Source organism: Guillardia theta (assembly GCF_000315625.1).
Source record: "Guillardia theta CCMP2712 unplaced genomic scaffold GUITHscaffold_120, whole genome shotgun sequence".
NCBI lineage: Eukaryota > Cryptophyceae > Pyrenomonadales > Geminigeraceae > Guillardia > Guillardia theta.
The window spans coordinates 129615-145861 of record NW_005434554.1 but is presented as its reverse complement, the minus strand read 5'-3'; the positions used below and the strand labels follow the sequence as shown (position 1 = coordinate 145861).

The following is a 16247-nucleotide window of genomic DNA, read 5'->3' as shown; positions in this document are numbered from 1 at the left end:
GCGATGGAGGTCGAAACCAATGATGATGGCTGCTCGTGCTGTTGCAGCAGCGAGGAGGATGCGGTTCCGTTAGCAATAAAGTCACCAGAAAGTGATAACTTTTGTTCCCTCGTCTCCTCCTCCTCCTCCTCCTCCTCCTCCTCCACAAACAAACAAGCGCCTCCCTCCTCGCCTTAACACGACTCCTGTTTCCTGAAGGTCTCCAAGGCCTCATGCAGCACCGCATGCACCTGCTCTGCGAGGATCTTCGCCTCGATGGAAGCGTTGTGAACTTTGTCTGCGAGAGAGCCCGTGAGCAAGGAGGGGAAGACAGGGAGCGAGGAGAGGGAGGGCGGAAGAGCCATGAGATAGAGCATGAAGGGAGATCGTAGGGTTTGTAAGCGGAGGATAGGAGCAGAGATGAGGGAAAGGAGGAGGAGGGTAGAAGGAGGGGAAGAGGAGGGAGAATGGGAACGCCAGAGAAACATCATGACAGGTTGAAGAAGGGCAGAAGGAGGAGGGAGAAGAAAAAGATCGCAGGAGGAAAGGAAGGGGGGGGAGGAGAGGGGAGTTAGTCGAGCTCCTACCAGGATGTACGATGAGAATGGCCTTCCTGTGGATCTTCTTGACATCGGCAGGCATGACAAGCTCGTGCAGCCCGACGGTCTTCCACTTGGCCTTGGCCTCGTCCCATAGGACCTGAAGCCAAAGAAGGAGGGAGTGAGAGATACCAGCGATGGAGCAGCACAAGGGGGGAGGGGGAAAGTGAGAGGGAGGAGGAAGTGGAAGAGGAAGGGAGAGACAAGGGGGAGGGGAGGGAGTTGAGGAGAGGAGGAGGGGAAAGCAGGGGCAGCAGGAGAGGAGAAAAGCGAAGCAGAAGTGCAGGGTGCGGAGGAGGCTCAACAGAGCGACAGGAGGAGGGAGTGAGGGAGAAGGGCTGCGGTCCTCACCGTGTCGAAGCTAGCAAGCATCGCTCGAAGGTTCTTTCGGTTGTGCTTCGGCCCAGCCCAGCCAACAATCTTCTTATCCACCATATCCTATAGCGTCGGAGAGGATGGAGAAAAGAAGTTCAGGTTGGCAAGTAGGGAGCAGGAGGAGTAGGAGTAGGAGTAGGAGTAGGAGTAGGAGTAGGAGTAGGAGTAGGAGGAGGAGGAATGGGTGAAGAACAGGTAGAACAAGAGCAAAAGAGAGAGGGGGGAGAGAGAATTCACTCAGATATGGTCGTCACAAGGAGATATGCTCATTTTTTACCTGTGCCTGAAACTTCATGTCTTCGTAATTCTTCTTATCTTCCTCTTGCCTTCGAACTTCCTCCGCCTTTGCCTGCGCTTTCTCTGCAATGTGCTGCTCGAACTGCCGTTGTAGCTCCTCCCTGCACCCCCAGAGCCGTCAGACCCTTCTCCTCTACCTCAACGCGTCCCCAACACGATATCTTCCCTCCTCCTGCTCCTCCTCCTCTTCCTGCTCCTGCTCCTCTCCCTCTGCAACTCCCACCTGTTGGTTCCTGTCCCCTTAAACTCGTCGCCTGCTCGGAATCTCGCGCCTCTCGCCACGGGCTTCAACGGCTCCTCGTCGCCACCGACCACGGGCGAGTCGCCATTGCCCATTCCACCGAGCATATCGCTATTGTTGAACACGTCCTGCTGCATCGGTGAGCGAGAGAAGTGAAGGGGAAGGAGGAGGTGAGGGGGGGGGGGGGGGAACAAGGTTGCGGGAGAGAGGAGGAGCACTCACGAAGATCGGGTCTTTGTTCGCCTTGGTCGAGCTCGTGCTATGCCCTGCAGGGTAGTCAACCTCTGTGATCTTGATGTACGAGGAGGGGACAACGAAGGACAGCGATGCTATCTAGAGCACAGCGAGAGAGCAGGAGGAGTGGCAAGTAGAGGAGCCTGATCAGCGGCGAGGAGGAGGTGGGGACTGCACGGAACCACCAGCGGGCATTACCGAAGAAGTCAGCAAGAGGATCGGCGGGGGTAGAAGCCTTGGTAGAGGAGAAGTCGAGGAGGTCATCGGCAGGACCGGAGGGCTTCGGCTTCGCTCGTGAGGGCGCGGAGCTCGTGAAGTCGCCCAGAAGGTCGTCCTGCGGATTGTTCTTGGGAGGAGCGCTCCTGACCTGACGGGGGCTGAGGCGGTGCGAGACAGGAGAGGGAGGGAGTACCTGAGGTTCAGAGAGGAGGTCTCCCAGGAGGTCGGTGGACTGGGGGACAGCAGAGGAAGCTTCTCCTAGCAGGTCAGCGGTCTCCTGCTGCCTGTCGGCCTGACTTGCTTCCTGCGAGAGTCTCCTCGGGCCCCCGTTGCTGTTCGCCTTTTCTGTCTCTGCCGGCTGATCAGAGTCCAGCATGGACAGCAGATCTGCCTCCTTCGCCTCCTCCTTCGCCGGCTTCTCCTCAGCTGGAGTGGGCAAGGGCGCCTCCTGGACTTCCTTCTGAACAACAGGGGCCGCCGCCTCCTCCACCTTCGCAGGGACAGCCGCGTTCCCGTTCGGGTCCTGCGGCGTTTCCTTGGGCATCGGAGGGATTTGCTGGACGTGGTTGGGGACAGCGGACTGAGTTGGAGGCGTGTGCACGTCACTCGATGCTCCGTTGAGGAGCTCCTTGCACTCCACGGTGAGCTGGGAAGCAGGCCGGGGTCAGCAGCTGCCCTCCAACTTCTCCCGGCCTTCGTCTCACCTGTCGAAGGTGCTGGCACTGATCAGCGAGCCGGACGTAGTAGTTGTACTGGTGCGACATGAACACAGTCACCAGATGAGCCAGCAGCATGTTCCTCCTCCTGCATGCGAGTCAGCTGCAGCTGTGGTTCACTTGCCATTGCGCTCCATCACCTGATGATGGCTGCAAGCTTGTGGAGAGCATCGTCAGCCTCCGCCCTGAGAGATTCCAGCGAGTCAGAGGGGAGGACGCGGAAGAAGGGGAGGGAGGGCGCGGAAGAAGGGGAGGGGCAAGAGGAGGATCTGGGTAAGGACAAAAGACTGCAGTCTACAGCGGCGCCTTACTTCGTTGCCTCCTTCATCGACCTTCGTTGATCGATAAACATTTTGGTCTGAGAGTTTGTTTCCAGTTCTGCGCTTATCTTGTCCAGGATATCTCTCTGCAGCAGTGTACAGAGCTGCTGGTTAAACTTCCCATCAATCTGTGCACGGATCGCATTTCAGGACGAGCTCACGGCCTACCAACAAGCATCGACCTGCTGGTTCAAGCTTCTCAGCTTGTACGCTGCATTTGTCCACATGCTGTCTTCTCCAAACTCCATCTCAAGAGAAGCCTCCACCAGCTCAACAACTCCAAGAGCATTCTGCGACGCCAGTCAGCACGATCCTAGAGCGAGAGCCAGGTGCTTGACAGTGGCAAAGCTGAACATAAGGGCGCGAAGGAAGGTGCGAGAGCTGTCCGTTACCTGTCCTTGGGAGCGGATGGATTGAATCAGCGCCTGCGCCTTGGTGCCGATTTGCTTGAGAGAGTTGTTCAGCGTCATGAAGTGCTTGACTCCAGCTTCGAACTCCACGTCGTTGGAGGAGGTGCCAAGGCCGAGGGACGTCGTCGAGTTCTCATCAACCGCCTGAGGCATTCAGCACTCAGCGAAGGGGAGGAGGAAGAGAGGAAGGAGAGAGGGAGGAGATGAATTACATCCATCAATTGGCTCACAGCCTGTGACCCGACTTTCTTCGCAGCCTGCACTCCCTTCTTTAAGAACTCCATGGCCGAAGGAGGTCCAAGAACGCTGGTCCTGATCAGAGCACGAGAGCTCGAGTCAGATTGAGCCTTGCGACAGGAAAATGGGGACAGCACACGGAATGTGCGTTCCTATGGGTAGAGCTGCATGCTCGGAAGCCACCCATCCTTGCTGCTCGCTTCCCCTGCGATGATACCTAATCTCTGCCAGCGATGTGCTGCTAGCTTCTATGGCTTCCGGTCCTTCCTCAGTGCCTTCAATGCCTTCACTTCAAGTTTTCTTCATCATCTTGTTCCTATCATCTTTCAACCCATGCCTCTCATCTCTCACCACTCACAGAAACTCCTTGTCAAGTTTGGTAAGTTCCATCTGATCTCTGCTTCACTTTGACCAGCTCGGAACTTGGATCACCTCAGCTGGTTCGGCCTCGCCTCGCCTCGCATATCCTCTAGAAAACCTCTCTCCCTCTCTCCTCTCCTCTCCTCTCCTCTCTCCCCTCTCCTCCCCTCCTCTTCATTTTTTTTCGCCCTCCTTCCCAGCATTCCTCAATATGCTTGCATGTCATGAGCCCCCATCCCACCACTACCCCCTACCCCCAGCACTTCTGCCTACGACCCTACCCAAACCTTTACTTCCTCTAAAAGTACCCCTACCGTACATTTCCACAAACCCACCCGTTATCGTCCTTACAGAAACTCCCGAAGTACCCTCACCTACTAAAAATCATTCAATATAACCCAAATGTAGGGGGTCATACAGAGATAAACCACCCACCATGGAACGATCACCCCCGTTTGTATTCTGTACCCCTCCTTTCCGTTATCACCCTACCTCTTGAGCCTTGCAAGGACCACCCCTACCCTCAACTTTGCTCTACACCCTCTCTCGTCCTGGCCTACCCATCCATAACGATACCGGCTAGTCCATTCTAGGGATCACCGGTACTTTATTCATATTTTCACAGTATCAAGGGTGGGTACAAAAAGTACCCCTAGCCCCCAAATGATTCCCACCCACATGACTACAAAGCAAGACCTCCCCAACAATTTCACATTTCTGGAGACAAATTTGAATACAATTTTATTATATTGTTGAAAATTCATAATATATTTTGAAATATTCTTCACAATCCTGTTTCCCCGAAGCCCATCCATAACCCCCACCCCCATCTAGTAGAATTCCATGTACCCCAAACGGAGCCAGTACCCACCCATTACTATTTACACCCCTCAAATATCCTATCATGACCCCACTATTTTACCACTGTCCTACCGTAGCAACGGCACAGGACGGGTGTTCGCCAACACCCACCCAGTCTAAATAATACGTTACGCTCGCAACCAGAGCCGTTTCTTTGGCAACATGGAGATCAGTGTCATGCTGCGAGCGGGCGCAACGAGAGACCATTGCGACGAAAGGAAGCCAGGCAAGAGGAGAGGAGAGGAGAGGAGAGGAGATGAGAGGAGAAGAGAGGAGAGGAGAGGAGAGGAGAGGAGAGGAGAGGAGAGGAGAGGAGAGGAGAGGAGAGGAGAGGAGAGGAGAGGAGAGGAGTAAGATGATAAGGAGGAGAAACCCTCATTAGATTGGAACTGAACAGACTCCACTGTTTCAGACTCATGAGATTACACAGGCTGAGCAAGACGGAAGGGGAAACAAGCATGAATGTGTCTATGAGAGACGAGGAGCTCGCGATATGTTTGCAAGAGCTCGAACTAAATATCCCTGCGCTTCTGCGAGGTAGGTGTCTTCTGTCCTGATCAATAATTCCTTTGTGAGCATCATTCCTAATTGTAGTCCAATTTCTCCTGGCATGCGATTTGCTGATTATTCATTTCACGACTGAACATTGCCTACATGTTGTAGCTCGGTGTGTATGCAAAAGGTGGGCTCAGCTTCTAGAATCAGATCAGTTTTGGAGGAGATTTCGATGGCCTGCCCTGATCCCTCTGAATGACGAAAGACTCGAGAACATCGTGGCAAGAGCCAAGTGCAAACTGACAGAGCTGGATATTTCAACCGGCTTTCAAGAATGGGTAGACGGCTCAACAGACCAGGACTACTTTGAGTGCGCGAGCGAACTGAGGCGGGAGGATCTGACTAGTACGACGTTGATCAGGGTCTTGTCCGAGAATACAGAACTGACCAGCTTGAAGTTGTCTGATTGTGGGTTGCAAGACCAAGGGATCGAAGAGACTCTGGTCATGCTCTCTGACCTGCCAAACTTGACTTTGCTGGACCTCGGACACCTGGACATCTCAAGTATCGCGCCGTTCCAGGATGCATTCTACATCTGCACCAGGCTGGAGCACCTCGATCTGGGAGGGAACTTGTTCAATGAGAATGTGGAAGACCTGTCTGTCCTCACAAACCTGGAAAGGCTGAAGCACCTTAACCTCTCCATGAATCGCCTTAGGAAGCTGCCTCGAAGCTACGATCAGCTCACAAACCTTACCACCCTCATCCTGGGAGGGAACTGTCTGAACGAGTTCCCAGCGGTGATCAGAAGCTTCGCTAACCTGCAGTTCCTCGACCTCGGGTACAACGCGATCCCCAACGTTCCCGGCTGGATCACCCGCTTCACCAACCTGGAAGTTCTCGCTCTAGGAAATGATGGGGACCCGGAAGGAGCCCGGACGGCGATCCCGGTGACACTCGCGTTCAACTTGTTGAGTGACGTAGACCTCTCGGGGCTGCGGATGAGCGACGATGGCTTCCCGACCTGGCTGCTGGACTTGGACCTCAAGTGTCTCGATCTATCTTGCAACAACTTCACGCGTCTGCCCGCAGAAGTGAAGCAGTGGACGAGGCTGGAGGTGCTGGAGCTGCAAGCACAGGGCGGGGGGGTGTTTGATCTGCCCCCCGAGATGTCGCTTCTCAGCTCGCTCACCCGGCTGAACCTTGGGTCAAACACTCTGCAGGACCGCTGCTTGGAGAAATTTGACAACTTCGTGAACATGCGAACCTTCAGCTTGCACGAGTGTTGGTTGACTTGGCTACCAAAGTGCGTGCAGAGCATGTCGAGTTTGACGAAACTTGAGCTGGTGAGGTGGAAGTGGAGGCGCTTTGCTGATCGCCAGTGAGTGGGGGGTTGCAGGGGAGAAACAACATCGGCGTGTTCCCGGACATGCTGACAAGTCTGGGTTGTTTGACCTACCTGAACATGACTTCGAATCGACTGCAGAGCCTGCCCGGTAGAGGTGTTGTGCTTTCAACGTTGTCTTACCTGCCTTTGTGTCAGACTTTGTCCTTGACATGACTAGTCTGTGCCAGCTCCACGTCCACTCCAACGATCTCAAGAAGATCCCGGCGTACCTCCTGCAACATCCTAGATTGCAGACTTTCTCGGTCGGGCGGAACGAATCTCTCTTCAGCAACACGGGCGACATGCACGAGCTCTGCAACAACACCATCCTCTCCCTCGATTTCTACAAGGTGAGCAAACCTTGCGATCATAGAGTTGACATTGAACCTCTGTCAAGACCAGCCTGTCAGGCTTCCCCATGTGGACCCTGTCCTGCAGGAACCTGTAACATCCCGTTCCCTAGCCTCCCCTTCCTTCTCACCTTCCTCGCAGAGCACACCTATCTATCCACTCCAACTCCGTCACGACCCTACCAGACTCCCTTGGCTGCCTCTCTACCCTGATGGTTCTCTCTGCCTCCCTGTGTTCGCTCTCAGGGCCCATCCCGTGAGGACCTTCCTCTCCCTCTCCCTCTCCCTCTCCCTGTCTCCCTTCCCCTCCCCCTCTCCTCTTCCCCCACCGCTCCCCTTTCCTCCTCTGACCCTTTCCAAGCTCTTGCATCCTTCAACTGCGCAAGCTGAGATGGCTTGGGTTGTACCAGAACAAATTGGATTCGGTACTTGATCTTGTGCCACCCAACAATCTTGCCTCATCTTTCACCTCCCAACTTCATCTGATCTTCCAACGGCCACCACTCTTGACCCTTCCCCGGCCTCCTCCTCTGACTTCATTCGCAGCTGCACGACGACATCGCAACACTGACATCGTTGCGGCACCTCGACGTGGAGGGCAACCGCATCGTCCAAGTGGTCAGCCAGCCCTCTTAACCTCTCTTTGCTGATGATCCATGAGCAGGGCTCTCTGCTGGAGATGACTTGGCTCTACAGCCTGTGAGTTGCTCCCACTCCTCCCGCTCCCTCGACTTGACTAGTTCCCTCCTCTCCTCCTCAGGTCCATCGCAGGGAACCCGATGGTTCGCAACATACCCAGCGAGCTGCTGGGGATGGCAAGAGACGACAAGAACGTGAAGCCGCTGCTGGGGGCCCTGAGGGAGAGGCTGGAGGGGCAAGGGGGACAGGGAGCATGCCAGCAATAGCACAGGGATGCGCCACTCTCGCACTATTGTACAGTATTTATTACGATATACACGGCAACTCAACACTTACAACCCACTAGTACTTGATGCTCACTGAGGAGGTAGGGGAACAAGGCTGGACGTTGTAGGCCATCGAGAAGCAGCCTGGGGTCAGGGCGACAGACGCCTGAATCCCCGGGAGTGTACAGGGAGCGCTGCCGCTCACGAAGTTGAACAGGGGGCTCTTCAGCTGCACAGAGCTCTTCTGCAGCGACTGCATCTGCAGGACATTGAGGAGACTCTGCACGACCGTGCGGTCCACCCCAGGAAGCACGGTGGGTAGAGAAGGAGGAGGGCTGGCCCGCTCAGCGCTGTGCTGGAGTTGATGGATGAGCTGCTGCTGGACCATGGGCTGGAGGATGGGGCTCGAGACTCCCGAGAGGCTCTGCATGCTCGCCGGCTCGATGACAGCAGCCACAGGAGATGCCTCCCTGCTCCTCCCCGTGATGCTTGACGAGAAATCCTGCCAGATGTTGCTGGACTTCTCCTTCAGGAGTGGCTCTTGGATGGGGCTGCGGAAGAAGGTCTGTAGAGAGTCGTCATCCTTCTCCAGGAAGGGGTCGAAGGGCAGGGCCCTCCTTCTCTTCACTTCCTCGGGGGTCCACAGATGCTTCGTGGCTTCTGCCCAGCTCCTGCCACTCCACACATCGCGAATGGTCTTTGGGGTAACGCCATACTTGGGTGCGACAGACTTGCAGTGCAGCATGCTCCCTCGTCTCATGCTTCCGTCCTTGTTCAGTGTAGGTCTCAGCATGTAGATCTCACATGCCTCCTCAGCCGTCAGTTGTTGTCTCTTGGAGCTTGCTGGCTTGACGCTCCGCTTGCTTCCATCCTTGTTGAAGGGCATGTCCTCGTCTTCGTCTGTGTCCTGAGGCGACCTGTTGCCAGGGGACTTGAGGCGTTCGAAGATCTCTTCGGTAAAGTTGCTACGCAGGAGTCTGCAAATGTCTTCGCTCTTGACTTCAGTCGCGGCTTCGCACGTGATGTCGACCATTGTCCTATCTGCCATCATGTCTGTCTGCAGTTGCTGATGTGTTCACAGAGATTGGAACAAGAAGAGGGGTTGAAGAGCTAGCGAGGGGGTGAAGGAGTCGGAGGTAGTTTGCAGGTGTGAAGAGCGTGTAGGTATGGGCGTGGAGGAGGAGGATGAAGAGATTTCGTGTCAAGGTTCTTTAATAAAGGTGGAAACCGAAGAAGAAAAAAAACCCTCGTGATTCATCGGTAGTAATCCAAAGGGGCCATTCACCATGCGGCCCCTGTACTTGAAACAATCTCTTTTCGACTTTCATCTATAAATTCTGGTACCGAGTTTTAGCACGGAGATCATGATGATTTGGAGTAAATCGAAGAGTTGAAGATTCGAAAGACATCTTTTAGAAGTTATGAGGTTTAGCAGTACCACACCACCCATGGATTACTCCTGAACCACCCACCCAAGGCACCGGGCACCCCGCGGCTTCAACACAAGGGTGTCCCATGTGATTTCTGTCAGCACTACGTCATGGAGGCCGGCACCGGTCAGCAAGCACGGATTGAACCTGATCGGAAGCCTGACCTCCTATGGTACTTTAAGAGGAACGTTCCCAGCTTGCCATTTACACTACCATCATCATGGTACTTTAGAAAGCAAGAAAGGAAAGTTTCCATCTAAGGTACCACATCAGTCGGGCTCGCCTCAAAATGATTTATAGGTGGGGACAAGGGCAGAACTCGACCCCGAGATATTGTTCTCTCGAGGCCGCGGGGTGGGGCCGCTGCTGACAGGCAGGTCTCAAAACTCGCGTCGTTTCAAGCTCAGGATACTGGCAGTCCCGACAGAGTCCTGGTGGGATGCGGCTGTTTCGACCTTTTCATTTCCCTGCGGCCTCCTGTCCTCGAAAAGAGATCTTCTCAAGGAATCGCATTGAGCGAAAGAAGAGGTTTTCGAATATAATGATGCGACAAGATCGGATGCGGGAGATTTCTTTAAAAAGTTCTAAAAGCATTCATATCCCTTCCCATATTTCAATTTGCAATGGATGTCGACAAATTTTGAGATGGATATTTCAAATCCTGTAGAGGGCAATGATACTTCTGGAGCAAACCCGGATACGACTGCAGGCCCGTTCGGAGGAGTCAGAGCAGTCACTGTCCAGGTGGTCAGCGGCCCGGTCACGATACCGACTCTCACCGGGCCCGCCGCCACTGAAGGCTGGCACACTACTCGACGAACTCAGTGCTGCCATCACAATGGCCGAGCGAGCAGGGAGCGCAGAAGCGCGGAGGCTGTTCAAGGTGACATCGGCAGAGGAATGGGGTAGAGCGCTGCTCATGTATCAGACTGCCATGAGCATAGTCGGGAGATCCAAGAAGAAGGAGAAGGAGCTCCTGGCCTGGGATGAATGGCTACGAAAGAAGCTGCCGACCAAGGTGGAACAAGATCGCGGGCTGAAACTGGAAGATATGGAGATCGTCATGAATTGGAAGGTTAGCCGCGCCCTTTCCTTGCTTCAATGCTCACGCCTGTTAGTTGACGAAGGGGAAGTTCCGCCCTCTCATGGGGCAATTGCGCAAGAACAGCAACCAGCAGGTCCAACAAGTAACAGGGGAAGTGATGAAGATGCTCGGAGACAGCGCAGGCAACAAGAAGAATGTGACGAAGTTGAAGGATGTGATGAACAAGCTCTGCGAACTGAAGGGCATCGGCCCAGCGACGGCCAGCGCTCTCCTTGCGCACATCGATCCCGAGCGTTTCCCGTTCATGTCAGACGAGGCGCTCGAAGGCTGTGGGATGAAAAGGGAGTACACGCTGGCGACTTACCTGTCCTTCGCTGAGGCTCTGAGCTCCAAGGCAAAGGCACTGGGGGGTGAATGGAATGCGGAGACAGTGGGAAGAGCGATGTGGGCGCGAGCGATGATTCACGCACATGGGAACGATATGAAGGAGGAGGACGGGGAGGGGAAGCGTGAAGATGAGCAAGAAGATGAAGCAAACGCGAAACGGAAGAAGCGTAAGAGGAAGTGAGGTGATAAGACGAGAGGAGATCAGGAGAAGGGGATGCGTACACGGGAAGGAGGCGAGGAATGGATGTTTCGACTTCATCTTCTCCTCATTCTATTGTATTTTCATCACTTCATTTGACTTATTACCTTTGCATTTCATCATAACACATGCGCACTCCTCCAGTGCCACCAACAGGCTTCAACCCTTCCATGTACAGAGCGAGTAACTGCCATAAAACAGTTGAGACATGTCGGCGTGTGTTAGCAGATTCAACCTGCGGTGCATTGAGCTGCATGAGAAGAGGGAGGAGAGCCAATCTCTCTGCTCCTCCTGTGGCTGCTTTTTCACTTCACGTCGAACTTCCTGCAAGATCGTCATGCAAATCCAGCAATGAGGGAGCGAAAGAAGTGGACGCAATAATCATCAGTCCAACCGCCCAAGCAAGCCCAGAGAGCGAGCAAGGAGGGGCTGCTACAAGTTCTTCATGAGCAGCAGAGGAAGCAGGACATACCTTGCCCATGTTGTGCTCTATCACCTGGACAACATCTCCCTCCGTGAACTTTCCCACCCCGTGTGGTACGTCCTCGAACCACAGCCCCTCATACACATTACCTGATGCGTAGGTGAACCTCCCCTTGCCATGCATCTTGTCGTGCGACCACTCCCCATCGTAGATGCCTCCCTCCGAGTACTTGTACACTCCTTGCCCATGTCGTCTCCCGCACACAAAGTGACCTTGGAACACGTCGCCGTTGGGGTAGAAATAGGTCCCAAACCCATCTCGCCTCACTGCGCCCCCTCCTCCTTTCACCGTTCCTCCTCCTCCTCCACCACCTCGTCCTCCTCCTCCTCCTCCTCCTCCTCCTCCTCCTCCTCCTCTAACGCCTCCCACGTATCTTCCACCGTCGTCGTACTTCACCTCCTCTCCCATGAAGTTGCTCCTTCTTCCCCCTACCCTACCCTCATTGCTCCAAAAGAACTACCCACCCTATACTCTCTCCATATTTTTTCTTATACCACCACCTGTACTTGAATTACCCTACCCTACGTAACGGTGTGTGTGTTGGGGTCGGACGAACACGCAATGGCGTGCGCGGGGCTGGAAGCGATGGACAAGCTGCGGGTGAAGGACGAGGAGGAGGAAAAGGAACAGTCAGGAGGGAAGGAGGAAGACGAGCAACGAGAGGAGAGGAGACCAGCATGGAGAGAGGAGGAGGATCTTGCAGAGCTGCCGATCGATAGAGGGATACCTGCACAAGTATTTCCTGACACCATGAGGGAAGAGGGAGAAGGAGGCTTGCGACGGTTTGGTTGGGTCTACTTGGAGGAGCTGCCCCAGGACGAGAACTACATGGACCTTGTACTCCTCCTCACCCGCAACTCGCGATGCCGCGGAGGGCACATGGCGTGTGTGCTCGTGAAGGATCGGCAGGTACTCGCTATGGCCACCAACACACCCTTGTACACGCCCATGGCCTCGGACGTGCATGCTGAGATCAATGCCATCTCTGCCTGTGCACGCAGAGGAGTGGCGGTGGAAGGGAGCGACGCGTACATCAGCATGCCACCTTGCAAGAACTGCTTCATGGCGCTGCAGGCCGCTGGAGTTCGACGTGTGCTCTCGCGAGTGAGGAACGACAACGAGCGAGTTGCGGCGGCGGCGGCAGCTCAGGGCATTGAGATGCTGCTCGTCCCCGACACACGTCAGCGGGAGCAGCGACGCTCCGCGCTGGTCGAAGAGCATGCGCAGAGCAAGGAAGAGAAGGAGAGGATCGAGAGGGAGCGGCAGCAGCGGAAGCAAGTGAAGCAGCTTCTTCATGCTCGCAAGAAACATGCAAACACTTGAATTGTTCTTCGCCTCGTCATGACTTGTCTGATGCCTCCGTCTTGGACCTGCTTCAGGCTCAGCCGAATCTCGGAACGCTCCCTTCCACCTTGTCGCTATGGCATCGTCAAGCCGCTCCAACGATCGCTTCATGCTCGTGTCCAGAGCCTGAGCAGCTGTCATGCTTGTAGAGCAAGAGGGGATGAAGACCTGCGAGTAGTCGACCTCCTCCTCCTCCGCTGCCGCAGCCGCCGCCTCTATCTGGCTTCCAGCTGACGGGGATCTGGTGCCGCCCTGAGGCGTCTCATCTTCTGCTTCGAGCATCTGCTGCAAGTGAGATGGGAGGATGGGGAAGAGCGCAAGGACCTTGAGATGTCGCTCGTAGGATACGCCTCCTGCTGTCTCCAGCTCCCCGACCACCTGATGCAGCTCGTCTCCTTGCTAGCAGTGCAGTCAGTGAAGTCGTTCCTCGAGGTCGGTGCCAACCTGAAAGCTCTTCACCATCCCTTCGAACGCTGCCGCATGCTGCTTGAGCAGCCGGTGCCCATGCACTACTCCCCACCGCAAGAGTGCCTGTCAAGGCGATCAGCTTGTTGGGCTCCTGCTGGGAAGCTTGCACCTGTCGATCCTCGCGCGACAAGGGCCGTTGACTGAAGAGTACAAGTCTGCGGCAAGTGAGCAGAATGAACAACAGGAGGGATGAAAGGAGGAGGTAGAGGAAGACAAGTGGTGGAGGGGAAACGAAGAGAATGAGGGGACAAGGAGGAGGGAGGAGGGTCAGGAAAGGAGGAAGACCTCTCGAGCACGGCGAGGTATCTAAACCCTTCGATCGCATTGCCGTGCTTCATAGCCTCAGCCATCAGCCCTGTCATCTGGATCGCCGCCTGCTTGTGCAGCTGCGACTTGCTCAGCCCTGCCGACATGTATCCGTCCACAGAGATGGAGCGCTGCAGCTCCTGCATGTCCCACTCGCCCTCCCTCCGCGGGTACACGGCAACTTCACGAAGCCCGGGATGTGGACGAGCAACGGCTGCAATCGGAACGCCATGCACGTAGGCCGCAAGCAGCCGACCAGCCTCGCGACGAGCCCACCTGTCGCGGCCAGACCCGTCTGGGGCCATGTGGACTTTGATCCTCTGGAGGAGACGGTCGATCTGACGTGCGAAGATGACGAAGACCAGGTAGACGAGGCAGGAGAAAGCTCCCAGCGCCTGTGCGATGCTTCCTGCCAGCGTTGCCTTGGCGTGGTTGGCCATGACGAGGAGCAAGAAGCCGATGATGCCGAGGTACCGAACCCCCACGTACCTGAACCGCGTGAAGAGACTCGGCCGGAGCCCGAGCTGCTCCTCAAGGTTCGCGATGTTAGTCTCTGCCTTGACACGCTCGTTGGTCGTGTTGTCGAGCACGACGCTGGCGCTGTTCCACAGTTTGATTCTGCCGTCGAGACGGAGGTTGTCAAGGTCCTTGGCGGTTTGCGCTCCTCCTCCTTCGAGCTTCACTTGCTTCAGAGCCTCCAAGATCGCTGCTCTCTCCTCCACCGCTCGCTGCCGCAGCAGCACTTGCATCCCCTTGGCGTCGCTGTAGTCTAGCAGAGCTCTGACCGCGTCTTCGAACTCCTCGCGGTCGATCCGTCCGTCCTGGTTAGCGTCGCATTCTTCCATGAGCTTGTCCACCACGCTGCTTGCCGGCAGCTTACCCCATGCTCGCGCCACCACATCCGTCAAGCTCCTGCGATCAACACTGCCGGCATGCAGCTCCAGCTGGTTAAAGGCTTCGTCAATCAGCCGCTTTCGCTCCCGCTCGTCCATGAAGGGCGAACTCTTGTAGAGCCGCAGGGGGTCGGAGGACGCCACCTCCATGAAAACTCGGATCCACGTGCGGTACAAGGCGTTTCCCATCCTCCGCCACAGCAGCTTCACTCGGATCCAGCCCTCGAGGTCGGGCAGAAGGTCCATCCCTTGTCTCCCCTTCAGCTCCATCGCCCGTCGCTCCGCCAGCTCAGCTTGGATGAGCGCAAGGCGAGCCTCACGGACGAGAGCTCGTGGCCTCTTGTCTTCCGGTCCGTCAAGGCTGGCAGCGCATGCTCGCAGCTGCACGCGATGAGAAGGCTTGCGAGACAGTCCTCCATGTCCGACGCTGCATGACAGGAAGGCTGCTCGCAGGGGCCTGCGCTCCAAGGCGACGCTTGTGGCTATGAGGAGGAGGGGGAGGCCGAGACGAGGGAGGTGAGGAGTCTTGACTAGCATGGCTGAGGAAGAGTGAGGGAAGCGATCGACTCAGTCCATGGAACTTCTGCAAGTACCGACGTCAGCGAAGGTGAGAACGATATGTGCGTCCCCCTCAATACCAGCACTCCCCTTCTCCATCTTATCTCCTGGGCCTCAATCATTCCCGTGTTCCTTGGGCCTCTCTTCTCTGCTCTCTCTCTTACACCTTCCGTTCATTGATCGACCCCCTTGCCTCCTGCCCCCTGCAAATCCCTGCTCCCACTGCCCCCCGATAACAGTGCCAACCTCTGCTCGCCGCTCTTGCACCTGCTCCTGTCTCATCCCATATCTTCCTTGTTCGCTTCCTCTGAATTCACTCCTCTCCTCTTCTCTCCCCCAATTTCTTCTCTCCATTCACTCCTCTCTCTCCCTGTCTCACTCCCTCTCCCTCTTATCTCTCCCTGCCTCTATTCTTCTTCTTCTCTCTCTTCTATACCTCCAAACACACTCTTCCCCTCCTTCCCTCTATCTCTCCTCTCCCTCCTCCTCTAGTCGTCTGCCCCCCCTCCCCCTCCTCCTTCCCCTCTCCCTCCGCTCCCTCGCCGCCATTGTCTCACTTATAACTTGATTTTCAATCACCTTACAGCCTCCCCCAATCGCCCCTCATCCCCGCTGCTAGCCGGGCCCGGCGCACCCGGCGGTGACCATCGGCGGTACCGTAGTACAGTGCCCCCCGGGCCGGGCGTCCGAGCGGCACGCGGCGCCGGCGCGCCGCGCGGCAGCTTGAAACTAACTGACTCAAGTCCACTGTCAGCGGTAGGCTACTGTCTGTACGTTTACCGTTGAAAACGGTTACTAGTGAAATTTAACGAACTGTCGGTGAAATTTGTACCAGGACACACCACTTTATGAATACAAAAGGTTGTGGATTTTTCGTTAACGAGGACAGACAGCGACCGCGGGCCGCGCCAGCCTGAGGGCCGGACTCCTCAGGCTCAGTGACTCGCCGCCGCGGCGCGCCGGGCAATCCGGACTGGGCCTGGTACGGTTGGCACAAGTTGAAGCCTCTACGGTTTTACACTAACTGATCAATTTTTTTTTCACAAGAAGTTCGCTGGAAATAGGAACATGCAAGGATGCAGAACGAGATGATGATGATGAGGATGAGGATGAGGAGGAGGAGGAGGAGGAGGAGGAGGAGGAGGAGG

General features: G+C 55.8%; 7 protein-coding genes across 7 annotated transcripts; 3 read left to right on the top strand and 4 right to left on the bottom strand.

Annotated features, from left to right (window-relative positions):
- Positions 1-173: 173 nt before the first annotated feature.
- GUITHDRAFT_146251 (hypothetical protein) lies at positions 174-3674 on the bottom strand (the record flags this gene model as incomplete). Its single annotated transcript, XM_005822716.1, has 14 exons — positions 174-277; positions 567-678; positions 930-1016; positions 1231-1351; positions 1474-1619; positions 1714-1757; positions 1924-2092; positions 2138-2590; positions 2649-2748; positions 2801-2845; positions 2972-3066; positions 3163-3270; positions 3373-3534; positions 3621-3674. The coding sequence occupies 14 exons, from the start codon at positions 3672-3674 to the stop codon at positions 174-176; spliced, it is 1800 nt and encodes a 599-aa protein (XP_005822773.1).
- A 1667-nt stretch (positions 3675-5341) lies between these two features.
- On the top strand, positions 5342-7985 carry GUITHDRAFT_118067 (hypothetical protein; the record flags this gene model as incomplete). The annotated part of the gene is made up of 10 exons (XM_005822715.1): positions 5342-5385; positions 5609-6689; positions 6743-6839; positions 6887-7080; positions 7128-7174; positions 7223-7336; positions 7442-7505; positions 7627-7698; positions 7745-7779; positions 7841-7985. The coding sequence occupies 10 exons, from the start codon at positions 5342-5344 to the stop codon at positions 7983-7985; spliced, it is 1893 nt and encodes a 630-aa protein (XP_005822772.1).
- Positions 7986-8008: 23 nt separating this feature from the next.
- On the bottom strand, positions 8009-8321 carry GUITHDRAFT_155393 (hypothetical protein). The gene has a single exon (XM_005822714.1). The coding sequence runs from the start codon at positions 8242-8244 to the stop codon at positions 8062-8064; it is 183 nt and encodes a 60-aa protein (XP_005822771.1). The 5' UTR covers positions 8245-8321; the 3' UTR covers positions 8009-8061.
- A 2028-nt stretch (positions 8322-10349) lies between these two features.
- GUITHDRAFT_118065 (hypothetical protein) lies at positions 10350-11028 on the top strand (the record flags this gene model as incomplete). Its single annotated transcript, XM_005822713.1, has 2 exons — positions 10350-10490; positions 10534-11028. 2 exons carry the CDS (start codon positions 10350-10352, stop codon positions 11026-11028), a joined length of 636 nt encoding a protein of 211 aa, XP_005822770.1.
- Positions 11029-11563: 535 nt separating this feature from the next.
- On the bottom strand, positions 11564-11791 carry GUITHDRAFT_48698 (hypothetical protein; the record flags this gene model as incomplete). The annotated part of the gene is made up of 1 exon (XM_005822712.1): positions 11564-11791. A coding segment is annotated over one exon (228 nt), but the record flags the coding sequence as incomplete, so codon positions are not given.
- A 31-nt stretch (positions 11792-11822) lies between these two features.
- Positions 11823-12853, top strand: GUITHDRAFT_79478 (hypothetical protein; the record flags this gene model as incomplete). The annotated part of the gene is made up of 2 exons (XM_005822711.1): positions 11823-11914; positions 12286-12853. Coding segments are annotated over 2 exons (660 nt in total), but the record flags the coding sequence as incomplete, so codon positions are not given.
- A 16-nt stretch (positions 12854-12869) lies between these two features.
- On the bottom strand, positions 12870-15198 carry GUITHDRAFT_118063 (hypothetical protein; the record flags this gene model as incomplete). The annotated part of the gene is made up of 7 exons (XM_005822710.1): positions 12870-12900; positions 12942-13156; positions 13199-13273; positions 13319-13405; positions 13452-13497; positions 13628-15080; positions 15135-15198. 7 exons carry the CDS (start codon positions 15196-15198, stop codon positions 12870-12872), a joined length of 1971 nt encoding a protein of 656 aa, XP_005822767.1.
- Positions 15199-16247: the final 1049 nt, after the last annotated feature.